Here is a 27,562-nt window from a genome sequence, read left to right on the forward strand (position 1 = left end):
ATGAGATGGCATCTAATTTAAAACCTCCTTCACAGCAAATCAATAATTTTAACAGGATGAGGACACAACTGACAGAATTAGAGAAAATATTCATTAGCTACCCTTCCAAAAGGGGCAAATATCCAGAATGCACTAAGGGCTACCCACCCAAACTCAACATCAAACAACCCAATAATCCAACCGATAAAAGGACATATGAACTGAATAGATACTTCTCAAAAGGACAACAAATGGCCAACAAATATATGAAAAATGTTCAACATCTTTGGTCATCAGGGAAATGCAAATCAAAACAACATGAGATTCCATTTTCTCCATTTAGAATGTCATTCATGGAGAATCCAAATAATAATAATGCTGGTGCAGATGCATGGAAAGGGAACTATTATACATCACTGGTAGGAATGTAATCAGTAAAGCCACTATGGAAATCAGTATTTAGGTTCCTCAAAAACCTAAATATGATCATATGATTCAGCTATACCACTCCCTGGTATTTATCCAAAAGAACTAAAATCAGCATATTCTAGAGTCAGATGTATAACTATGTTTATTGCAGCACAAATTCAAAATAGCCAAGTTACGATAACCCTGGGCATACCTCAACAGAGAATGGGTAAAGAAAATGTGGTATACATACAAGAGACATTCATGCAGGAAAAATGGACAGAACTAGAAACCATAATCTGAAGCAAAATAAGTCACGTGAGAGAAGAGTATTGTATGTCTTCTCTCATGTGGAAACTAAGAAACAGAGAAACATGGAAAAGAAGGGACTCTATGAAATTAGGAGACCAGTAGGGTTGAGGAAGGGATAAGGGTGAGGGATGTATTGGGGAGTGAAGATCAAATATTTTTTTATGCATGCATGAATATGCCACAGTGAAACCCACCATTCTGTAAAATGCACACACACACACACATACACACAATCACCCTTAGTGTTTCTGTAAGCCTCTTTTGTAGCCAAAAATTACCATAAAAATGAATGAAACACTTTCTTTCTCCCTATCCCCCCAGGATTATTATTATTATGTAAGCGTCAGAAATTTTTTCTGTGAAGAACAATTCTTTGAGGCTCTACAAGCCCTGGTGCATCTACTCAACTCTGTTGTTCAAAAACGGCTTAGGCAATATGAAATGAATGTGTATGGCAACATTTGACTAATGGATGTAGTTTGCTGCAGTAGTGCACCCAAATAAATTCTTTTCTTACAGAATAGACAAGATAAATAATAATGTGGGGCCTCAAAGACAGGTAGAAAATCTGAGTCTCTTAGCATAAACACTGTGTTTGCCTGGAAATTACCCTCTACTTCAAATATACCTACACGGTTTGCTTTCTTACCCTGAGATATTTATTTAGAAAGGATAATGTGAAGTCCGGAACATAAATCTCTTTGCAGATATACATTATGTAAAGAGGAAGTGACATTAGCTTACATTATAAGAACCCAACTCCCAAATAAAAATGACATTAGAAATAAGCATGACTTCAACATATGGAATATTAAAGGACAATAAGTTCTCCCTGGCAAGTGATTACAGCAATTAAAAAGTTACATTTTCATATCTAGTATAGGGATGAAATCGTCCAATATTTTTCTTTGTAGCAAGTAATGTGTTTGGTGAAGACTCAGAAATGGATTATCAGGTGAGCTTTCTGTACAGGTAACTGGATCCAAAATGCGAAGAACCTAAGGAAAATGAGAGGTAATATTAGCTGTATGTAGTATGAACTAATAAAAGCTTTTTCGTTTCGCTGATGTATGACTACCTATGAAGCTTCAGTTCATTACTATAAAACTCATAAAAACCACATCTGAAGGAGGAATTTGAGAACAATACCATCACCCCCAAAAACCATACATTTAACAATGATTCCTAGGTATTATTACATTACTCTATGTACATTTTTTTTAATTAAAAATCATAAATTTACATAGGGCAATGTTGTTTGATTCATTGTTATTTTTTTTCCCTTCCCCACCACCCCTCCCACCCCTCTTTTCCCTCTATACAGTCCTTCCTTCCTCCATTCTTACCACCCTTCTTATCCTAACCTCTAAACATAACCCTAACCCTAACGCTAACCTCTCCTACCCCCCATTTTATGTCCTCATCCACTTATCAGCGAGATCATTCACCTTTAGTGTTTTTGAGATTAGCTTATCTCACTTAACATGATATTCTCCAATTTCATCCATTTGCCTGGCAAATGCCATAATTTTATCATTCTTCATGGTGGGTAATATTCCATTGTATATATATGCCACAGTTTCCTTATCCATTCATCAACTGAAGGGCATCTAGGTTGGTTCCACAATCTGGCTATTGTGAATTGAGCAGCTATGAACATTGATGTGGCTGTATCTGATGTGTAGTATGCTGATTTTAAGTCCCTTGGGTATAGGCAGAGGAGTGGGATAGCTGGGTGGTTCCATTCCAAGCTTTCTGACGAATCTCCATACTGCTTTCCAGAGTGGCTGCACTAATTTGCAACCCCACCAGCAATGTATGAGTGTACCTTTTTCCCCACATCTTCTCCAACACCTATTGTTGCTTGTGTTCTTGATAATCGCCATTCTAATTGGGGTGAGATGGAATCTTAGGGTAGTTCTGATTTGCATTTCTCTTATTACTAGAGATGTTGAACATTTTTTCATATATCTGTTGATTGCTTGCACATCTTCTTCCGTGAAGTGTCTGTTCATTTCCTTAGCCCATTTGTTAATTGGATTATTTGTATTCTTAGTGTAGAGTTTTCTGAGTTCTTTATAGATTCCGGAATTAGTGCTCTATCTGAAGTATGAGTGGCAAAGATATTCTCCCACTCTGTAGGCTCTCTTCACGTTACTGATAGTTTCCTTTGCTGAGAGAAGCTTTTTAGTTTGAATCTATCCCAGTTGTTGATTCTTCCTTTTATTTCTTGTGCTATGGGAGTCCTGTTAAGGAAGTCTGATCCTAAGCCAACAAGTTGAAGATTTGGACCTACTTTTTCTTCTATAAGATGCAGGGTCTCTGGTCTGATTTCAAGGTTCCTTGATCCATTTTGAGTTGAGTTCTGTGCAGGGTGAGAGATAGGGGTTTAGTTTCATTCTGTTTGTACATGGATTTCCAGTTTTCCCAGCACCATTTGTTGAAGAGGCTATCTATTCTCCATTGCATATTTTTGGCCCCTTTGTCTAGTATGAGAAAATTGTATTTATTGGGTTTGTGTCTGTGTCCTCTATTCTGTACCATTGATCTACCTGTCTATTTTGGTACCAATACCATGCCGTTTTTGTTACTATTGCTTTGTAATAGAGTTGAAGATCTGGTATTGCGATACCCCCCTGCTTTGCTCTTTCTACTGAGGATTGCTTTAGCTATTCTGGGTTTCTTATTCTTCCAGATGAATTCATGATTGCTTGCTCTATTTCTGTAAGGTACATCATTGGGATTTTAATTGGAATTGCACTGAATCTGTATAGCACTTTTGGTAGTATGGCCATTTTGACAATATTAATTCTGCCTATCCAAGAACATGGGAGATCTTCCATCTTCTAAGGTTTTCTTTAATTTCTTACTTTAGTGTTCTGTAGTTCTCATTGTAGAGGTCTTTCACCTCTTTTGTGAAATTGATTCCCAAGTATTTTATTTTTTTCGATGCTATTGTGAATGGGGTATTTTCCTAATTTCTCTTTCTGAAGATTCATCACTTATGTATAAAAATGCATTGGATTTATGAGCATTGATCTTGTAACCTGCTACTTTACTGAATTCACTTATGAGTTCTAAGAGTTTTCTGGTGGAATTTCCAGGTTCCTCTAAATATATAATCATGTCATCAGCGAACAGGGATAGTTTGAGTTCTTCTTTTCCAATTTGTATCCCTTTAATTTCTTTGGTTTGTCTAATTGCTCTGGCTAGAGTCTCAAGAACGATATTGAATAGAAGTGGTGAAAGAGGGCATCCCTGTCTTGTTCCAGTTTTTAGGGGGAATGCTTTCAGTTTTTCACCATTTAGAATGATATTGGCCATGGGCTTAGCGTAGGTGGCCTTTACAATGTTAAGGAATGTTCCCACTACCCCAATTTTTTCTAGTGTTTTGAGCATGAAGGGATGCTGTATTTTATTGAATGCTTTTTCTGTATCTATTGAAATAATCATGTGATTCTTAACGTTAAGTCTGTTGATATGGTGAATGACATTTATTGATTTAGGGATGTTTGAACTAACCTTGCATCCCTGGGATAAAACCCACTTGATCGTGGTGCACTATCTTTTTAATATATTTTTGTATGCAATTTGCTAAAATTTTGTTGAGAATTTTTGCGTCGATGTTCATTAAGGATATTGGTTTGAAATTTTCTTTCCTCGATGTGTCTCTGTCTGGTTTAGGTATCAGGGTGATATTGGCTTCATAGAATGAGTTTGGGAGGGTTCCCTCCTCTTCTATTTTATGGAATACTTTGAGGAGTATTGGAATGAGCTCTTCTTTAAAGGTTTTGTAGAACTCGGCTGAGAATCCATCTGGTCCCGGACTTTTCTTTGTTGGTAGGCTTTCGATGACCTCTTCTATTTCATTGCTTGAAACTGATTTATTTAAGTTGTGTATGTCCTCCTCGTTCAGTTTAGGTAATTCATATGTCTCTAGAAACTCGTTGATGTCTTCGAGGTTTTCTGTTTTTTTGGAGTATAGATTGTCAAAATAGCTTCTAATTATGTTTTATATTTCACTCGCGTCTATTGTGATATTTCCTTGTTCATTCTGAATTTTAGTAATTTGAATTTTCTCCCTCTTTCTCTTTGTTAGTGTGGCTAAGGGTTTATCAATTTTGTTTATTTTTTCAAAGAACCAACTATTTATTTTGTTAATTTTTCTGATTGTTTCTTTTGTTTCATTTCATTGATTTCGGCTCTGATTTTAACTATTTCGTGTCTTCTACTACTTTTGGTGTTGGTCTGCTCTTCTTTTTCTAGGGCTTTGAGCTGTAGTGTTGTCGTTTATTTGTTGATTTCTACTTCTTTTGTTGAATGCGCCCCATGAAATAAATCTTCCTCTAAGTACTGCTTTCATAGTGTCCAGAGATTTTGATATGATGTGTCTTTGTTCTCGTTTACTTCTAAGAATTTTTTGATTTCCCTCCTGATGTCCTGTTATCCATTCATCATATAATAGTGTATTATTTAATCTTCAGGAATTGGAGAAGTTTCTGTTTTATATCCTGTCATTTATTTCTAATTTCAATCCATTATGATCTGATAGAGTACAAGGTAGTATCCCTATCTCCTTGTATTTGCTAACAGTAGCTTTGTGGCATAAACATGGTCTATTTTAGAGAAGGATCCATGTGCTGCTGAGAAGAAAGTGTATTGGTTCATTGTTGGATGGTATATTCTATATAAGTCGGTTAAGTCTAAATGTTGATTGTGTTATTGAGATCTATGGTTTCTTTATTCAATTTTCGTTTGGACGATCTATCCAGCGGTGAGAGAGGTATGTTAAAATCGCCAAGTATTATTGTGTTGTGGTCTATTTGATTTCTGGAATTGACAAGGATTTGTTTGATGAACATGGATGAGCCAATGTTCAGGGCATAGATATTTATGATTGTTATGTCTTGCTGATTTATGCTTCCCTTCCCTTAAGCAGTATGAAATGTCCTTCTTTATCCCTTCTGACTAGTTTTGGCTTGAAGTCCACATTATGTGAAGTGAGGATGGATACTACAGCTTTTTTGATGTGTTCGTGTGCATGGTATGTTTTTTCCCATCCTTTCACCTTTAGTCTATGGGTATCTCTTTCTATGAGATGAGTCTCTTGCAGGCAGCATATTGTTGGATTTTTCTTTTTAATGCAATCTGCCAGTCTATGTCTTTTGATTGATGAGTTCAGGCCCTTAACATTCACGGTTATTATTGTGATATGATTTGTATTCCCAGTCATTTGACTCATTTTTTTTTTTTTTTTGACATCATTTGGTTTCTCCTCTATTTGGCTATTCCTTTAGGCTATTTCCTCCCGTTGCTGATTTGCATCGTTGTTTTTCCTCTCTTCCTCATGGAATATTTTCCTGAGAATGTTCTGTAATGCCAGCTTTCTTTTTGTAAATTCCTTTAGCTTTTGTTTATCATGGAAGGATCTTATTTCATTGTCAAATCTGAAAGTAAGTTTTGCTGGGTATAAGATTCTTGGTTGGCATCCGGTTTCTTTCAGGGCTTGGTAAATGTTGTTCCAGGCCCTTCTAGCTTTTAGTGCGTGGATTGAAAAATCTGCTGATATTCTTATTGGTTTCCCCCTGAATGTAATTTGATTCTTTCGTGGCCTTTAAAATTCTGTGTTTATTTGTATGTCGGGTATTTTCATAATAATGTGCCTTGGTGTGGGTCAGTTGTAATTTGTATATTTGGAGTCCTATAAAAGCCTCTTGTACTTGGTTTCCATTTCATTCTTCAGATTTGGGAAATTTTCTGATATTATTTCATTGAATAGATTGTTCATTCCTTTGGTTTGTTTCTCTAAGTCTTCCTCAATCCCAATAATCTTAAATTTGGCCTTTTCATGATATTCCATAATTCTTGTAGAATCTGTTCATGATTTCTTACCATCTTCTCTGTTTGGTCAACTTTGTTTTCAAGATTAAATATTTTGTCTTCAATATCTGAGGTTCTGTCTTCCAGGTGTTCTATCCTATTGGTTATGCTTTCTATGGAGCTTTTAACTTGGTTTATTGTTTCCTTCATTTCAAGGATTTCTGTTTGGTTTTTCTTTCAGTATCTCTAACTCTTTATTGAAATGATCTCTTGCTTCCTGTATTTGCTCTTTTAACTGTTGATTGGTGTGATCATTTAATGCCTGCATTTGCTCTTTCATCTCCTCCTTCAATGCCTGCATTTGCTCTTTCATCTCCTTGTTTGCTTCTCTGATTGTTTTAATTATGTACATTCTGAACTCCCTTTCTGACATTTCTTCTGCTGTGCTGATATTGCGTTTTATTGATATAGTATCTAGGTTTGTTTGGACATTTTCTTCCCTTGTTTTCTCATATTGGTCAGATGTCAGTGGGACTCTCTCATATTGCAGATTTCCTCTATTGGCTTATAGTGTCCCTGTAGATTTTCAGTGTATCACCTCCCAGCCTTCAGTAGCCTGAAGTCTTGGAGTAACTTGATAATGCAGTGCTTCCAAAGAAAGCTGCCCCTAGCCTGCTACTGGTTCCAGGGCTTGGAGCTGGCTCTGTGTGGAAAGGCTCTCACTCGGGGGCCTGCTCTGAGAAGCTGGCCGTGTGGGAGGAGCCCACCACCGGAATGTGCAGGGCTGCCTGGGAAAGACTCTAGCTGCCCTGCCCTACTGTAATAAGCCGCCTGAATCCGGGCGTGCCGCCCGGGCCAAGCTTCCACCGGGTGGGGAGACTCAGTCCATGGCTCTATTTTAGTCCGAGTCCTCTCAATGCCTCCCCTTCTTGAATCCTGGGTTCTGGAGCGACTGGAGATGCAGTTACCCTCTAGTCTGCACAGTGTGGAAGATGGGAAAAGAAGGGGAATTAGGGGCAGACAAGGGAAGAAGAAAGGTAAATCACTGCAATTACCTATTAAAAACTAATGGCAACTTGAGGTAATGGGGCTGAAAGGTTCAAGAAATCCTAAGGAAGAAGGGCTGTCGATTTGCTAAGTGGGAAAATGTAATGGATAAAGGACTAATAAAACAAGGAATTCACCCACCCTGAGGATCCCCAACATTCTGAACTAGAATGGTCAGATAAAAGAAAACACAGGAAGTTGTAGGATTCAGAAAAAACAAGGGAAGATAGTATTCACAAAAGACCAGAATGGTCAACTACTCCAAATGCTCCTGGCAGCAACCAAGTATGCACTGACATAATTTCCCAACAAGAGAGAATAGTAGAAAAGGGGAAACGAGTGGTTTCAATAAACATCTGAGTATTGTTCTAGGCACTGATTCATTCAGTAAACAGCTGAGTCCCTTCTCTGTACCACATACTATGCCACACCTTGAGGAAACGAGCAGATCAGGGTTTGGGAGAAGGATAGAGAATCAAACAACTACAACTTAAGTTAATGAAGACCTAGTGCAACAGAAGCCCACAGAAGGCACATGTAGACTTGCCAGTGAGACGTAGGGAAGGCTGACTCTCACAGTTGGTGCAGAGGCGGGGCGACAGGACAGCTGCTGGGAAGCAGTCTAGGGAGACAGAGACACAGGGCATGTGTAGGAAATGAGAAGTGGTCAACACTGCTAGATGTGAACTTCAGTGTGGTAGGGGCACTTGAGAAGGAGGAATGGAAAAAAAGATTCAAAAATTCTTTACTATATGAAAAAATTTAGATTCAATAATGAGGGAGACTGGGAGCTATATGATTATTGTATTGGCATTTAAAAAGTAACTTTCTGGAAACAAAGCTCAGGATGGCCTGGAGGCAGGTAAAAAAACGAGGCTGGGTACTGCCACAGTCTAGGCTGTAGGTCAGGAGCTGGAACTTAGGAGCTGAGTGTAAATCAGAAGGAACTGACAAGATTTGTTAAAATTAACAGGATTGGGGCATGAAGGAAAAAAATAATAAAATGATGGCTACCATTTATCAAGAAACTGCTATATGTCATAATCTGCTATGGCCTTTTATATACATTACTTTAAGGAATCCTGAAAACATTATATACAATAGGAATAGTTCACCAAGATGGAGTATAGGAAAGGTAATTTTTCTCCTTTTTAGGGGGGGTGTACAAATGCAAAAACTAGAAGGAAAAAGGCTGTTCCATTTTTAGCTTTCTGTAGAACAAGCAGAAATGTGCAGGTGTATACAAATCTCTTGAACTAACAAAAAAATGCTTCTGGTAGAGAAACCACAAGCATACATCTAAAGGAACATGACAGTCCTGTGAGAATAGAGAAAGTATGTTAAGTGAGGAAAGCCTCAAGCGTGGCCAGAGGAAGAGGGTTCGGCCCTCCTGCTTGAATACTGAGAAAGAGTGGTTACAGAAGCAGCGAGGAGCTGGAGAACGTGGTGCTTTGGAAACCAAGACATCTGAAGAGTAGGGAAGAGATTCAACATTTAAAGGAGAAAAAATGTCTCCAAAGAAGAGCTCAGATAGAGTAATGTTACAGAAGTCAGGGAGTTTGAAGGAAAAAACGCTTGATTCAGTAAAATATGACCATGAAAAAAACATCCATGACCTTTTTATAAGAGTACTTTTTAAGAACAGTGAGGCTGGGAGTCTTCTACACTTGGAAGTGGATGGCATGCAATGACAAACAAGCATGGATTTGTCCAAGACTCTGGGTTGTGAAGGGAAGGTGATGAGGCCATAACCTAATGAGAACTAATGAGAGAGGAGACTTGTTTTTTAAATGGATGACACACGGGCATGTTCTTAACCCAAAAGGAAAGAGTTAACAGAAAGAAGGGATAACTGTTCACGGATGTGGTGTGCCTAGAGAGGGGCTATGCTTGGGGCCAAGGAGGAACACCTTTTCCTGGGAGAGAAATGAATATGATACTGGTCATCATACATGAAAGGCTTCCAGACATCAAGTGGGACTTTGGGGCAGTTTTCTGCCTGTACCCTCTCTTTCTTCTGTGAATCAGGATCCAAAGTCATCTGCTGAATGTGGGGTAGTAGTCTTTGATGGGTACTGAAACAAAGCTCTTGACCAGCTGAACTTACAAAGGCCTGGGTTCTGAGTACCTGGGAAGGACAAGGGAACAAGGTACTTAAAATGAAGCCTAGGCAAGAAAGACAGGGAAGAAAGAGAAGGTGGGACTGTGAGCTGATGAGATGGAAAAAAATGCGGGAATCGAGGGAAGAATAATAATGATGTGATCAAGAAAAAGGCAGTAAAAATGAAAGAATCAGTTAGAAAGTTGGAGTCACAGATCAGAGAGAAAGATGTTGAAGATTTTAATAATGGAAGAGGTCTAGTGAATAACAAGGTCCAAGATGGGGACATGGGAGTTGGGTATTAAAGTTGTAAGGTAAACTTGGCTGTCATCAAAGAACTGTGAGAGCACATATTTGATAGGTCACCCTGCATGAGCCCTGAATTCATCCAAAACTGGAGGTAATTGGTCTACATTATTTGATTCTGTATTATTGAGCACATTCCCCCACTTTTATGTGGGAATTACATAATTTCTTAGATCAGAAGTAAACCATTTAATTTACTAATGATTACTAAATTATAAATTTCACAGCAGTTTTTATATCAAAATGAGTATAAAGAAAGGATTTTCAATGAGTTGTTTGCTAAAAAAAACTGGATCTCTTTCAAAACAATTAAATTTTTTTTCTCCTCAAAATAGAGCAGTTATGGTAGAGAAAATGAAAGCTCAGAGGAGAAAATAATTGTCTCGATGATCACAAGCTTATTAGCATGAAAATCAGGTTTAGATTCCATACTTCCCAACTCCCAATGCCAAGTACTTCCATTATATCGTGATGCTTTTCAGTAAGGGTACAGTAAAATTCGAGAGATCGTAATAGAAGTTCCACAGATCATGAAAACTATTTTACCTTTTCAGCCATTTTTTCAGCTGGGGAGCTGCAGAATTCAACTGTTGATGGTATCTTTTGTTGAGTGCTAATGCCAACATTCCCCAGAAGATGAGAATTTAATGCTTTTGCCAGCTTGTGATTTGTTAATGCAAGTTCTGCTGTGCTTTGGGGTTGTGCACTGGGGGAGTAAGTCTGCTCTCTTCCCCACTGTAAGGAGACCAAAAGCTCCTCCAAAAATCTGCATAAGACACACATGAACTCTGAACATTAGTGAGAAGACAAAATATAAACATCCATAATAATAAAAAATGAGAAATACATTTCTGAAATCATATATTCTTTCTCCTGTATCTTTCTCTCTCTAAATTCAATAAACCAGGCAGTCTGGTCAAATAAGTTAACTACAGAAAGCACCTGTCAATCTGAAAATCATTCAATGAATAGTACTTTTTTAGTTATTATATTTTAGTATAGGAGCTACTGATTTGTGCATCTATGGGTTTTCTTTTTTGATTTTGAATGCTAAACCAACCTATAATACCTGAGCTCAACCTTATGTTGTCATAACATACAAATCTTTTTCTATATTGTTGCATTTGATTCACTAGAACTCTGTTAAGGATTTTTACATCAATGTTCATTAGAGATATTGGTCTGCAGTTTTCTTGTTATGTCTTTGGTTTTGGTATTAAGATAATGGCAGTCTCATGAGTTGGAAATTGTTTCTTTCCCCTGTACCCTCTAGAAGAATCTGTGTATATTTCCTTCTTTCCTAAATGTTTACTAGTATTTAGTGAATCCAATTAGACTCAGAATTTCCTTTACTAACAGGGTTTTAACTACAAATTCATATCTAATATATTAGGACTATTCAGGTAATTCATATTTTTTTACTTTCTTATTTTTCTTTGCAGTTCTGGGGATCAATAAATATTTATTCTAGAGTAACCTTTGTTAGTTTGTCTATTTCATCTACATTATTGAATTATTGGCATAGAGTTGTAATAGGCTTTTATGATTTTTTTCATGTCTATATAACCTGCAGTACATACTCCCCTCATTTCTAACACTTAATATGAATCTCCTCTCTTCACCCTAATTAGACTGGTTAGAGGTTTCTTAAATTATCTTTTCAAAGAACTAGCATTTGGTTCTCTTTTTAATTACTTTATCTTTCACCCTTATTATTTTCTTCCTTCTGCTTACTTTGGGTTTAATTTTTGAGGGAGCTTCTATAACTGATGAGACCTTTCTTCTTTTCCAAAATAGCATCTAAGGCTGTGCATTTCCCTGTAAACACCACATTAGCTGCCTCTCACAGATTGTGATACTTTGATATACTGTGCTTTGTTCTTTTGATCATCCATACAATTTACTCTTTGACCCTTACTGATTCTACTGGTAATAATTCAATTATATACAGCGCAGGGAGCTTATTTTTAAGGAAGACTTTTTTTTTAAAAAAAGATGGTTTTTAGTAGTTCTGGAGTATATCGATTTGAAAATGAACTCTAATCCTGTAGAAAGTCTTCGAAAAGATTACCTTCCATAGGAAAGACAGGTATACTCTTTGGCTTCTACCAAAAGTTATAGTAAACCACAAAACCATCATCCAAATCAGTTTTAAATTTCAACGATTTTTTTTTCTATTAAATTACTGGTATAAATAATATTCTCCCTAATTGAGAACAGGTGAAAAAGCATATCTATATTTTGGGCCTCCTCCCTCCCAAGACATATGTTTTATAAGTTATCAAATGTAGACAACTAAAAAACATTATCGCAGTAACAAAAATAGCAGGAAAAACTAGAAGAGTTCAATATGTAAACAAGTGCCGTACCTTTTGGTAGCTACCATTTCTTGACAAAACTGCTCCCGTTCACTTAGGAGATCTTGTATAGCACTTTGTGCATCTCGATTGTGACGCTGTAAAACTGCTCTGGAGCTGGTTAGTTCATCTGCCATGACCCTGAAACGGATTAAAATTTCATATACAAATTCTCTGAAAGTAGGACAGTACAAGAAATATTAATATACTGCTTTGTAATTGGCATTTAAAAAAAATAACAAAAGATTTAACAGTCATACTGTCTTGTTTTAAAATTTTCACTAAAAAAATTTAAAAATATTTATAAATTTAGTGCTCATTAAAGGGATTCAGTTAAAATACTTATTTATAAAATGACAAAGGAAACATTAATTTTCTATACAGTGGCGTCTGAATTTATCCCAATCTTACTCCAGGTTAATTATATTTGGCAAATAATGAAATGAGTTTAAATATAAAAAAAATTAAAGGGGAAGACAAAAATGAGCTTTTTTTTTTTTTTTTTTTTTTTACTACTCAATTACAATTTGCCCTTAGAAAAATACAGAAACATAGAAAGGCTTCCATAAAATAAAAACTAAGTCTTTCCTTCTGCCCAGCATGCCTGTCCTTTTTTTATATGTAACTCATAAAAATTTCTTAAACGTTTTTACCAAAAATTGCTTACAAAAAGTGATTATTTAATACGAGGTTTACTATACCTTGCTTTTTTCACTTACTAATTTTGGAGCTTTTTCCATATAAGCACATGCAACTCTATTTCATTCCTAGTTTATTTCTGCAGTACTGGGGATTGAGCCAAGGGCTTTTCACATGCAAGGCAAGCACTCTAACACTGAGCTATAACCCTAACCCTTTTAAAAGTTTTACTTTGAGACTGAGTTTTACTAAATTGTCCAGGCTGGTCTCAATTTACCTTAGCTTCCTGAGTGGCTAGATTATAGGCCCAGCTCATTCCCAGTTTTGAAGAACCAACTTCGTGTTTTCTACTGATTGTACATACTACATTTTACTTAACCAACTCTCTTGATGAAACTGAAGCAAATTTTACAATATAGTTTGAGCTGAAAAATCTTTAAAAAAATTTTATTTTAGCTGTAGATGAGGCACAATGTCTTTATTTTATTTATTTATGTGGTGCTGAGGATTGAACCCAGTGCCCCATGCATGCGAGGCAAGCGCTCTACCACTCAGCTACAACCACAGCCCTGAGCTGAAAATCTTTTAAAACTAAAATTTGAAGCTTCAGACCATACTTATTACTGAATTCCTTAAAAGGAAAACAATTTTGACATTAAAAGATTAACTAAAATATCAGTAATTTTTATTATCTTTAGAATGCTACCATGGGTGTTGATCAGGATGTTAAGAAGTTACATATTATTTTTTTAATTTATTTTTATTGTAAACAAATGGGATACATGCTGTTTGTACATGGAGTAACAGCATACCATTTGCATAATCATACATTTACATAGAGTAATGATATTTGATTCATTCCGTTATTCCCCCCCCCACCTCTCCCACCTCTCTTTTCCCTCTATACAGTCCCTCCTTCCTCCATTCTTGCCCCCCTCTCAGCCCCCATTATGTGTCATCATTCGCTTATCAGTGAGATCATTCCTCTTTTGGATTTTTGAGATTGGCTTATCTCACTTAACATGATATTCTCCAATTTCATCCATTGCCTGCAAATGCCATAATTTTATTATTCTTTATAGCTGAGTAATATTCCATTGTACATATATACCACAGTTTCTTTATCCATTCATCAACTGAAGGGCATCTAGGTTGGTTCCACAATCTGGCTATTGTGAATTGAGCAGCTATGAACATTGATGTGGCTGTATCTCTGTAGTATGCTGATTTTAAGTCCTTTGGGTATAGGCCGAGGAGTGGGATAGCTGGGTCAAATGGTAGGTCCATTCCAAGTTTTCTAAGGAATCTCCACACTGCTTTCCAGAGTGGCTGCACTAATTTGCAGCCCCACCAGCAATGTATGAGTGTACCAACACTTATTGTTGCTTGTGTTCTTGATAATCGCCATTCTAATTGGGGTGAGATGGAATCTTAGTGTAGTTTTGATTTGCATTTCTCTTATTACTAAAGATGATGAACATTTTTTCATATGTTTGTTGATTGCTTGTACATCTTCTTCTGTGAAGTGTCTGTTCATATCCTTAGCCCATTTGTTGATTGGGTTATTTGTATTCTTTGTGTAGAGTTTTTTGAGTTCTTTATAGATTCTGGAAATTAGTGCTCTATCTGAAGTATGAGTGGCAAAGATATTCTCCCACTCTGTAGGCTCTCTCTTCACATTGCTGATAGTTTCCTTTGCTGAGAGAAAGCTTTTTAGTTTGAATCTATCCCAGTTGTTGATTCTTCCTTTTATTTCTTGGGCTATGGGGTCCTGTTAAGGAAGTCTGATCCTAAGCCAACAAGTTGAAGATTTGGACCTACTTTTTCTTCTATAAATGCAAGGTCTCTGGTCTGATTTCAAGGTCCTTGATCCATTGTGAGTTGATTTTTGTGCAGGGTGAGAGATAGGGGTTTAGTTTCATTCTGTTGCATATGGTTTTCCAGTTTTCCCAGCACCATTTGTTGAAGAGGCTATCTTTTCTCCATTGCATATTTTTGGCTCCTTTGTCTAGTATGAGAAAATTGTATTTATTTGGGTTTGTGTCCGTGTCCTCTATTCTGTACCATTGATCTACCTGTCTATTTTGGTACCAATACCATGCCGTTTTTGTTACTATTGCTTTGTAATAGAGTTGAAGATCTGGTATTGCGATACCCCCTGCTTTGCTCTTTCTACTGAGGATTGCTTTAGCTATTCTGGGTTTCTTATTCTTCCAGATGAATTTCATGATTGCTTGCTCTATTTCTGTAAGGTACATCATTGGGATTTTAATTGGAATTGCACTGAATCTGTATAGCACTTTTGGTAGTATGGCTATTTTGACAGTATTAATTCTGCCTATCCAAGAACATGGGAGATCTTTCCATCTTTTAAGGTAGAACTTACATATTATAATAACCTGTATAACATATGCATGATTTGCCTCTTAAACTGTTTAATAAGAACTCTTTCATTTGAAATCAATAAATAGTAAGTTCATTTCTTCAAATAGCATACTATACTAGCATAATTAGAAACAAATAAGTAAAGGACTTCAAGAGAATAATCAACTACTATAGAGTATCACAAATGTTAGTACATTAAGAAACATGTGATTCTTAAAGTATAACCTGGAAAACTTTGGTGTTTTGAGAAAAATTTCCACAATTAAGACAGTAATTGTTAAACACATGAAGTCCTTTTCTAAACACTAGAAATATAGAGATGAATAACATCAGATCTTATTCCCAGAAACTCAAAGTCAACAGGGATAAACAGAGTCATAATATATATCGCAGAGTTCCCAACCAGTGCGGTCAGATACCTGGACTAGGGCCCTGGTTTACTACCTGCTAGAGAGTAGCCTCATTAGGTATGCCGTAAAAATGTTGTACTTTTTTAATGTATATAGAGAAAAAGGTTAGGAAGATCTCTTTTTAGACAACAGAACTCTGAGAACAGGACATGGACAGTGTCCTGTTAGGCAGTGGGAACAATATTAGAGTTCTCCAGATAGACGGTAGAGGAAAAATAATGTAGTTTTGCCTTTTGTGATTTTAATATTTACCAGATGTCTGAGTTTACAGGTTTGTTTTGGTCTTAAACAATATGGGAGGAGTGATTTCTAGACTAAGAGAGGATGCTTCCATTATTTTCCCATTCAGGGAGACTGTGTGAGAGCCACATATTAAATGATGTATGAAGTACTCTGACAACTTCAGTCAGGAATTTTTGTACTACAATCTACTTTCTTGTGCTATTGTTCGAAAACCTGACAGAACAAAAACTAGTAAATGAAATACTATGTGGAATAGAAAATACCTGCTTGCGAGGAATTTACTACGCCACACATCACACTGTATGGACATACGTTCTAACTGTTCGGAGAGTTGAGCTGTGTTTCGACTTAGGGCTTCATTTTCTAAAATAAGCTGATTCTTCTCACGGGCTAGACGTTCAAAGTGATATTGAAGATCATCTCCCACAGAAGCCACCAGCAACTTTTTTAACTCACGATTTACCTAGAAGAAAAGAACATAACCAATACAACAAGCTCAAAGTAATGTCACTGACTTTAATGTAACAAAAACAACCTGTGTTTTTGTGTAATGTGGAATGCTTATCATTTAATATGTGTATATAAAAAAAGATATTAAATAATTAAGATGCATAATGTATACAAACATTATCTCTATCTTTACCTGTAGATAATGTGGTTATAAACTGAACCTCTATAATAAAGTACGACTCCTTAGCATGAAAATAAACTGCTTCCAGTCAACAGAAAGGAAATGCAATCAGAAAACTAAATCAATACATTTTGCCCCAAAGTATAAGAGAATGTTTTATGTAGTTTTTATTTCAATATCTACAAGTTAATTTCTTTGTGTCCTAAGACTTTTAGCAATTTAAGAAAAGGCAGTAGTATAGGATATCTATAAGTACATTTTTTATACTGCTATTGAAAAGAGCAAAAAATTAAAACAAATGTCAAACTCATATTGGTGCATGGTATAGCCACTGAAGAACACTATTACTATTAATAATTAGAACATTATGACAAGGAAAATAATGACTGAAAAAAATGTGGGTTATAAGACAAAATAAATTCAACATGTATAGTTTTGAAGTTATACCTGGATAGTAGTTACGGATGGTACCATGTTCATTGTGTTTTTCTGTATTGTAAAAAAATGTTTACTATTTATAGATGTCTGAGTTCACAGTTTTCTTTTGGTCTTAAATACTGTAGGAGTGATTTCTGAATGAGAGAGGATCCTTTTATCATTTTTTCCACTTCAGGAGATTATAGGACCATCCAGAGAAGAAAGAGCTGCATATTCAATAATATACGAAGTAGTGTGACAAATTTAGAAATCTTAACACTAAGATCTAATAAGTATGTACCACTTTTATACTTAGAAATTGGTTAAAGTCATATTTAAAATATATAGTTACTAGGCGTGGTGGTGCATTCCTGTAATCCCAGTGACTCAGGAGGACTGAAAGTTCCAGGTCAGCCTCAGCAACTCATCAAGGCCCTAAGCAACTTAGTGAGACCCTGTCTCAAAATAAAAAATTAAAAGGTCAGCCTCAGCAACTCATCAAGGCCCTAAGCAACTTAGTGAGACCGTGTCTCAAAATAAAAAATTAAAAGGGCTGGGGATGTGACTCAAAACCTGACAGAACAAAAGGCCCTCGGTTTAGACCCCAGTTCCTCCTCCCAAAAAATTTACATACATATATGTGTGTATATATATATGTGTGTGTGTATGTATACATACATACATATTGTTAAATACATTAATACATTGGACAAAAACCACTATGGTGTTACAAGACTAGTAACTAGCAAAAAGATACAGTCCAATAGAGAAACAAGGGAGGGTTAAGGCAATTTTACTAAAATGTAAAGATTACAGCAACACAATCAAGCACTATAGATTGTTTTTATTTATGATGAAGACACAACTCATAGCACCATTTGCCTATGTATCATGTGTACACAGGCAGAACAACTTGGGATTTATGGATCCTTAAAATAAGGACTGCTAAGTCGTCAACTTAAAAGCTTGACTTGATCACCCTTTGGTTTGGTACTTTATAACTGTAACCTACTTTGACAATTTATAGTAGTCTTCTCCAAAGCACCTCTCACCTCCATCCTTGATCACGCTTACTGATCAATTAACTCTCTCTAGGTGCCCTCAGAGAGAATGAGAAATTTAAGGGGAAAAATTTGAAAGAAATGACCACCTTTGATGAATGATATATCCATGAAGAAACAGACCTTTCTGCCTAGGCTTAGAAGGTCCAGGTGTAAAGAGCAGCTGCCATTTAAGCTATTAAGGCCATTCTTACCTCCGTCTGTACTCGGAGCTGGTTTGAAAGACCTTCTTTGTCTTGTAGTAACCTCCGTTCAGAGTTCTTGAGCTTTTCCAATATAGTCTTTACCTCTGAGAGTTCCTTTCTAGGTTCTATAACTCCTTCTGGCTGACCATGAAATTCTCCTCTATGATATCCCAGAGACTTAAGCTTTCCACTTCTGTTGGGGATATCATGAGTTATAGCAGCTTTGGGAACAAGTATTCTTATAGCTTCAACTTCTACTGCTTTTTCAGAGAGAATCTTTCCTAGCTGAAGAACTCCTGGGCTCTCTGAGGGAACTGCTTTCTTCCGTGGACTCTGAAGGATTTGATGCTTTATGGATTGGACTCCAGAGGTGACTTCAATAGATTTAGGTGGCTCTTCCGTTTCCATTCCATCTCCTGCTCCTCGGATTGGGGTTGAAGTAAGGGTGACTAACACAGGAAAAACAAAACATGAATTACCAGAAAGAAAGGCTAAGGAAATGCCAAGACTGCTTTGTTTTACATTCAGAATTACAATTTTTTTTTTTTTAAAAGGAAAATATTCACAGTTAAAAGTAATATTCCAAACAATCACGTGTCAATAAAAGATGAATTAAGTCTTCCAGACTCCACCTTTCCTTAGTAAATGGCCTCTCTTGGTAGAAGATGCAAGAGAACTGTAATCACAACATTTGGTTTGGTCTTCGCATAAGATCAAGCGCCTGGCATATGGTAGATAATAATTTTAGTTAAATATAAGTATCAGGTTTACATATACATATTTACAAACCATTTATGTACCTCAAAACAAATTCATCTTTTTTTGTGACCTCCTGGCAAAGAATGCTTTACATAAGAGTAAGGGAAAACATGTTAAACCAGAGAAATGATTAGGCAAAGAGTGAGTCACATTCTTAAACCTAAGGGTTTAGGTGTTGCTTACATAAGTGAAACAACATTGCATTGTCAGATTAAACTTCCACATACATCGCTTTCACCATAACATTTACTAGTGTTCTGTTTCCTCCAGTGGCTTTCAACTTATTTTAGGTACACTATCTTTCCAGTGAAGTACTTGTACACAGTACTCAATGCAAAAAATGAATAATAAATTCGTGATGAAAAATAAATGAATGACACTAAGGAGAGGGTAGAGGACAAGCATACAGGTCAGTAGCAGTGATCACAATGACTAATGAAGTGGTGGCAGGTAGTGAACACGGTGCTGCATGTCTCTTGGAGTTCATTCTGAGGCAGTGCTGACCACTTTACTGTAGAAACTTTCTATTTAATTTAGGATACAGGATATACACCTAAAAAGATAAAATGGGTAATGGAAGTGCAGGGCAGTGATAGGACCTGTGCTTAAAACGCCTGAGGCCCTGGATTTATTCGGAAGCACCCATAAAAGAAACAAAAAAGATAAACTGTATTACAGGGTAATGTACAGTGGGGTGCAATAAAGGTACAAAAATATTTTGATAGAAATCTTATTTCTATGGAAACATTAAAGGCAATCTTGAATTACTGACTGCTCTTTAGTGACTTCATTACTATTTAGCTGAATCTCATATATATGTATATGTGTATAATAGATTATGTAAATAATGGACAGTAACATAAATATGCAATATATAAATAATAATACAATGTAATTTCCTAAGACAAAGACCTGAAACAGAACTTAGAAAAAAGCACAAGTATGTTCTTAGTTTTGATTATTACTAAATAAAATATTTTACTACATCAAATAATCACATTTCACTATACCTATACTATTAGAACTTATTGAATTTGGTAAGAGCAATGATAAGATCTTACTAAAATTAAACTTCTTTAGGGCTGGGGATATAGCTCAGTTGGTAGAGTGCTTGCCTTGCATGCATAAGGCCCTGGGTTCAATCTTCAGTACCACCGAAAAAAAAAAAAAAAAAAACTTCTTTAGAGTTTCTGATGTTCAAAGCCACATTAAGAGAGAGATACAATTTGTGAACATTCCAAACTGAAGCAGACTCTGCTTGTCACCCTGGTTCCTGGAATTCTGGCCCTGAAATGGAGTTCTCTGGCCAAAGCACTATAAAAAGGGTAAGCAGTTTTGGGGCAATGTTAAGAATGTTCAAAAGTTACCTGCCAATGTGTTTTATAGCAAAGAAAATACCTAACCAGAATAAATTCTTGAAGTTTCTTTGTTAGGTCTACTTTTTACTGAACTTAGTTTTCTTCCTCTTCCAAATTTCATTATACAGATACAAAAACTACCAAATAGAACAGATCATCTTCACACACAGTCACACATCTTTGGTTACTATTACTATTTTTGAAATATTACATTATTAAAGATATTAAGAAAAAAACTTACCTGTTATCACTAAAAAATACTTATTTCAAACTTCCTCAATATTTTTATAATCATAAATTTTATAAGTTTAATATATTTTTCTGTTTTGTTATAGTCTTCGTATTTTTCATTTTATAGCTACAATATGTGCCTTCAGGCTTATATAGAATTCACTTATTATATTGTTGAATATTTGTTTTTTTCAATTTTTCACTATAATAAATAGTGTTACTATATAATGGTTTAGTGAACATTTTCATGCCTCAACTTCTCAACTTCTGGATCCTTTCTTCCTTCTTTCCTTTCCTTCCTTTGTTGAGACAAAGTATCACTGTTATGAGGGTTAGCTCTGAACTTCTGAACTCAACCAATTCTGCCTTAGCCTACCACATGGCTAGGATTACAGACATGCACCACCATACCTGACTTGTATTTCTTTCTCTCAAATAAATCACCAAGCATTGAATTAATGGGTTTGGTGAAGATCTGTATTACCAAACTATCTTCCAAAATCATTCTATAATCTATTTCTCATGTTCTTATTTAGATTTACTTTTTTAACATGCTGAATCCTATGATTTAATATAATTCTTAAAAGTAAATAAGAACACAAGTGAAGAGTTCAGAATGGTGTTTGGCACAGTAAGCGCTCATTAAATATTAGGGCCTACTGTGATCATTATTATTATTCTTTAAAGAAATTCCTAACAAACTTTGGGTGTTGCTAAGGAGGAGAAGTTTATTTAATGTTATAAAATATAATTCTAACTTTTACTCTTTTAAGATAGTCCTATCACTAGAAAACGGACTAATTTTTTTCATTTAAAAGATTTTTTTTTTGTTGTTGTTGTTCAAAATTTTCCTGTATATGTAGTAATGTCCTGGGAATCCCAAGTTACATTAGAGGGGAGGGAAAAAGAAATTTGGGGTGGAACTAATGTGCTCTGTTCTATAAAATATTGTATACTAGAATAAAATAATGTCAATTCAATATAAATGTTAACACATTTGAGACCTTAAGACTGACTTGAATTTCAAAAAGATAAGCAAGTATTTGAGAAAGTTAGATAAAGGATCTGTACATTATTTAAAAACATGCTGTAGCACATTAGTACTCACTAGAATATCGATTGAACTGTTTTTAAAAATAACTATTCTCATGTTCTTAAAATATGGTTTTAAGTTTGTCTAACTTTATCTAATGCGAATTTTATTAATAAGACAAGCTGTCATTCAAGAACTTAGAATCAAGTATTAACTACAGAGTATTAAAAACAACAAAAATAAAAAGATCACAGGAGCCATACTACTCAGGACTATTGAGGCTGAAGACACAAGCTGGGGTTGTGGCTTAGTGGTGAAGCGCTTGCCTAGCACGTGTGAGGGACTGGGTTCCATCATCAGCACCACATAAAAAAAAAAAATAAATAAATAAAGGTACTCTGTCCATCTACAACTGAAAAAAAAAAAAAAAATACAAGAGATGTGATACTTGATCACAGTTGAACAGGATTTCCAGGCAAGTCAGAACATTTTTGAGTTGTGATTTTAAGTAATGGAGATTAAAAACAGGTTACAAAATGGATAATGCTAACTTTAGAAGGCAAAGAAACATTAATGAGGTTTTAACAAATTTCTTTTTTCAAACAAAATACACGGTAAAATTCCAATCAAGAAATTCAACCTTTTGAACACCAATTTACTCTTTTTTGGGGGTGGGGGTGGTACCTGGGATTGAACTCAGGGGCACTCAACCATTGAGCCACATCCCCAGCCCTATTTTGTATTTTATTCAGAGACAGGGCCTAAGTTGCTAAGCTCCTAGTTTTGCTGAGGCTGACTTTGGACTCGCAATCCTCCTGCCTCAGCTTCCTGAGCTGCTGGGATCACAAGTGTGCACCAATGCACCTGGCTAAATTTACTCTTAACTTTATTTGAATTGTTCTACTCACTCAAAGATTTATGAATACCAAGGCTGTGCTGCGTATCATACGGCAGCTCCGTCTCACTGACAACTGATTTTAGCTAACGCACATAGGCAAGCTGGCAATGAGAGCCAGGGCTTGACATTTTTTTTTCACCTGGTAGCTTGCCTTTCATAATTCTATTTTTCCCTGTGACACACAAAGATACCTTTATTACATATATACTGGCACAATCCAGGGCACATTCATGAGCAATTACCTTCTCTCAAGTGGAAAGACCAGACTCTATGGTACCAGCTCCACAATTATGAGTGTTGCTTAAGTGCAGCAAAACACCATCCCTTGCTTTTCTCCACTCTTTGAGGAGAATCAACAAGACCACTACTATGATACTCACCAACACTACCTTCACCTGTGATCACTCTCCAATAAACTGAACTAAAATTAAGGTTCACGATTCATTCTAATTGCCTTCTCCAGGACTGGTCAAATGTAGGGACATAACAAGTAAGGTCACTAGTTTAACATTCTAGAATAGGGGTTGGCAAAGTTTTTTTTCTAAAAGGTCAGAGAGTAAATATTCAGGCTTTGTGGACGAGGACGTAAAAGAAAGGATATTAGCTAGGGACCTAAACACAAAAGAGAAAAAATAATGATTATTGATGAAATTAAAACTATAATAATTATGGAATAAAGTTGGTACTATAGATCCAATAATGAGAAGAACAAAATTCTTTTTTATTCAGAACAATATTTGATTGATGTGGAACTCAAAGTTACTGTTCCCTATCATCTGATTGCAACCATTTTCAAGGAGGCTCAAGAGCCACAATTTGACAATCCTTGCTCCAGAATATTTAGGCAAAAAGTATGATTTTATAGTCTGTCACTGAATAAATACTGTCCTTTATTCATAACATTGTGAATCCACAAAGATAATAATTAAAAAAAAAAGTCAGCAGGGTGAGAAGGAACACCAGACTGCATCAAAATTTAAGTCCCCACTGCTATCAGATTCTGAGTCAGAGTAGTGTGTAAGTCCCCACTGCTATGTATTATGTAAACTTGGATAAATCCCTCAACTGCACCCTCTCCCATCCCCTGGAGCTTTCAGAACAATGCGAATACTACAATATTTTAAGACGATTTATTCTCTTGCAGACTAAACTACTGGAAGCTCCTTAGAGTAGAAAGGCTTCCTACTTCTTATATCACCAGCTACAGAAAAGGGGCTTGGCACAGAGATAAGGAGGAAGTGCTTAATGAAGATTTCAGGTGTGTGTAAAATGTTCAATAACTAATGCCTTTAAAAACTGCTTATTTTTTCCCTTTACACTAAATCATTAATTCCTCAATTACAGTCTGACAGATTTTTCCTATTTATTTATTTATTTATTTATTTTGCAGTGCTTGGGATTTGAACCCTGGGCCTTGTGCTTGCAAGGCAAACACTCTACCAACTGAGCTATATCCCCAGCCCTATTTTTTCCTTTTAGAACAGCTCTGGCAGCAATGATACATCACTCTAGTGATGACAGTACTAGCTCTTATGTCTTCTGTGAGGAAGTTCTGTGATACCAAACAACCAATGATCAAGAATATAACCATGTTTCTCACCTAAGGCAGGTACCGGAAATGCAGACAACTGACAAGGTCAAGCTTAAGTACACTTCTTCTCAGGCCATGCAGTACAGTAACTTTGTTCACTAACAACAGTTAACATATTAAGTAGGAATAGCACTAGTACTTGGATTTATTTTCCTTATTAGATAATTAAGATCAAATGAAATAAAAAATATGAAAGTGTTTTATAACTCTAATCCTCATTACAAATAACAATTTCAGAAGCACTTCAAGAACAAGCTTTTAATCACTAATCATAATACTGTATTTAATTTTTGTCAAATGCCATTCTATTTTTCACATTAGTTATCATTTAATAGTTCTTATTTCCCATTTATTCCCAGTTTATTACTTTGATTTGCCTATTCTAATGCTATTAAACTGTTTTAGTGACTTGTGAAAATGACTGATACAGTTGTTGCATACAGCTGTATCAAATTTAATTAAACACGTGATCTTTCTTTGTTGTTTCCTGAACATATATCTGAATCCCTTTTTTTGGTGGGGGGAGGGTGGGTACCAGGGATTGAACTCAGGGGCACTCGACCACTGAGCCACATCCCCAGCACTATTTTGTATTTTATTTAGAGACAGGATCTCACTGAGATGCTTCTCTCTTGATTGAACTCATGATCCTCCTGCCTTGGCCTCCCAAACCACTGGGATTATAGGCGTGCATCACTGCACCTAGCTCTGAATCCCTTTTAAAGAACTGACATAAGCAGAGTTTGCTATTGGAAATATGCTTCCTGAAAAGTCTGCTTCTAGAAAACTGCTTCCAATCTCTCATTAAAGGCTCTGGCCGGCAGAACTCAACTCTATCTCCAAAATGAGCGGGGTCAGGAGTTAGCTTTGGGACATACCAAGATTACTGTCTATATCTAAGAAAAGAGCAGTAGTCTATATCTAAGAAAAGACAATTATAGTTTATAAGGGTCTAAATCTCAAGAGAAGGGATTTGAGCTACTGATAAATCTGGAAGTTGTTCTTACAGATAATTAATTACAGAAGCTCTGAGAGCAGAAGAGAAAAAAGTGAAAAATACTGATGTTTAAAAGATAAACCAGGGAGAAGGCACTGCTAGATTAGCACTGTTCAAAAGAATTTTTTGGCAATAATAGAACTATAATAAATACTAACCACTTTGGTTACTGAGCACTTGGAGGTTGTAATGGTTTATGAAAGCACCCAGAAAACCACTCCAGATATGAATTAACTGGGTAGTAACTGTAAGCAGGTAGGACATGGCTGGAGGAGCTAGGTCATTGGGGGTATGCCTTTGAGGTATATATTTTTGTCCCCGGAAAGTAGAGCTACCTCTTTCTCTGCTTCCTGGTTTCATATCCTGAGCTGTTTTACTCTGCCACACTCTTCCATCATGATATTCTTCCTCCCTCTGGGGTCAGCTATCTATGGATTGAGACCTCTGAAACTTTGAGCCCCCAAATAAACTTTTCCTCCCCCAAACTTGTTCTTGTTAGGTCTTGTGGTTATAGCAGCCAAAAAAAAAAAAAAAAAAAAAAAAAAAAAAAAAGCTAACTAAAACAGGTGTAGCTAATATGAATGAGAACAAATATTGATTTTTAAAAAATGTTAATTTAAATTCAAGTAGTCATATGTGGTTACTGCATTGGGCAATAAAGAGCTACAAAGCAGGCTGACGGCACAAGTGATGGCTTGGAAGTCATGGAAACAATTTCAAAAGATCGGGAATGATCAAGAGTATTATAAGCAAAGCAGTACTACAAACCGACTACTGTATGTGGAATGTGCTATGGGTAGAATGGTGTCCCCCAAATATTTATGCTGAAGTCCTAATCTCAGTGCCTCAGAATGAGACCTTATTTGGAACTGCAAACGTAGTTAAGATGAAATCATACAGGATTAGGGTGGGTCCCTTATCAAATATGACTGCTGTCCTTATAAAAGGGGAATGTTGGATACATAAAAATGCACAAGGGGAGCATACCATGTGAATACAAAGACAGAAAAGCCAAGGAACATCAAAGAGTGCCAGCAAACACTAGGAGAGGAGCCCAGATCTTTTCTAATGCTTAATGAGAGTGTGGCCTTGCTGGTACTTGATTCTTGTTTATTTAAATCTCCATCCTCCAGTGGATAAGGAATACAGTTGTAAAACTGAGTTTTGTTACACTAAACTTTTAAAAGTAAGTAGTCATCCAATAAATATGACCTAATGATGTTAATGTTCAATTATTTATCTGAAGTACTGAAATATAAAATCTGAACTACAAAGTAAACATGAAGAGATCTGAAACACAAATGATTCAAGGAGACTATGAGATTCACTCATAAATTTAACCATAAATTTCATGTCTTAAAAAGTTATCAAAATAAGAACACTTACCTTTGGTTTCTAAACCTTGAAGAGTAGTCATTTTTTAATTTTCTTTAATGAAATGTACTTCAAGACTTCCACTGGAAAAATTCCTGAAAACGTATACACAGAAAAGAATTAAAACGATATCATATAAACACAGTCGATAAGTGCCTGCACTTAAAAAATCATATTTTAATTGCTTCTGCTTTTAGAACCCATGCACTTAGAAAGGGAAATGTTCACAGTGCCTTCTCACAGGTGATAAAAAATCGGGCACAGTTCACTTGTAGGTGCTGTTTTAGCCTCCTACAAGTCAGGGGTGTGCCTTGAGTTTTAGAAGCACTGAAGTTGCTGTAGGAGCTGATCCACCACTGGTACGACAACAGGTATTTTAAAGTGAATCATTCTCTCAGGAGACACCCGACGCACTCTGTTCACTGTACATTTCAGAGGGGCTTCTGTTCAGATGTGTAACAAGCAACAAAAGTATCACTCGAGATGGCTCATTTTGCCCCTTTTCAGCAAGACAGAGCGATGCAGCTCCTCACAGTAAAGACGTAACCCGAGCTTCCAGCCCGGTCTGCACAGGCTCCAGGACTGCCCTGGACCCAGGGCCGCGCGACGAGGCGGAGGCCAGCGCAGTGCCCTCAACGCGGCGGCGGCACACTGGATGACCGCGGGCTCGGACACGCGAAGTCGACCGGCCCGACCCGAAGCCAGGCAGCGCGGTGGCCCCTGACCGGCTTCCCCAACCGGCCGAGCATGCCCTCGCCGGCGGCCCGGCTCTGGACGCAGGGGCGCCCGGGAATTGATCCCTGTTCCTCCCCCGACGGAGAAGCCTCCGAGGCCCTCCCCGAGTTACCGGAGCTGGCTTGGGAGCCTCCGCCAAGACCCTGCTCTCCCGATTTCGGCCGCCCCGCGTCGCAGGCCGTGCGCTCCACGTCACCCGGCAGCCCCGCCGGCTCCCCTCCCACCCGATGCGCCCCAGGCCTTCCGGACTCCGGGACGTCCCTCTCGTCACTTCCGGTTACTCAG

At 36.7% G+C, this 27,562-nt stretch overlaps 1 protein-coding gene across 1 annotated transcript; it reads right to left on the minus strand.

Annotated features, from left to right (window-relative positions):
* Window positions 1-1,030: 1,030 nt before the first annotated feature.
* On the minus strand, window positions 1,031-27,532 carry LOC306641165 (golgin-45-like). Its single transcript, XM_079106071.1, is given in 10 exon segments — window positions 1,031-1,537; window positions 1,539-1,556; window positions 1,558-1,638; window positions 1,641-1,697; window positions 10,520-10,739; window positions 12,343-12,471; window positions 16,271-16,470; window positions 18,311-18,750; window positions 26,555-26,637; window positions 27,390-27,532. Coding segments are annotated over 9 exon segments (1,203 nt in total). The 5' UTR covers window positions 26,586-26,637; window positions 27,390-27,532; the 3' UTR covers window positions 1,031-1,510.
* Between the last annotated feature and the right edge of the window lie 30 nt (window positions 27,533-27,562).

Source organism: Sciurus vulgaris, assembly GCF_902686455.1.
Source record: "Sciurus vulgaris genome assembly, chromosome: 12".
NCBI lineage: Eukaryota > Metazoa > Chordata > Mammalia > Rodentia > Sciuridae > Sciurus > Sciurus vulgaris.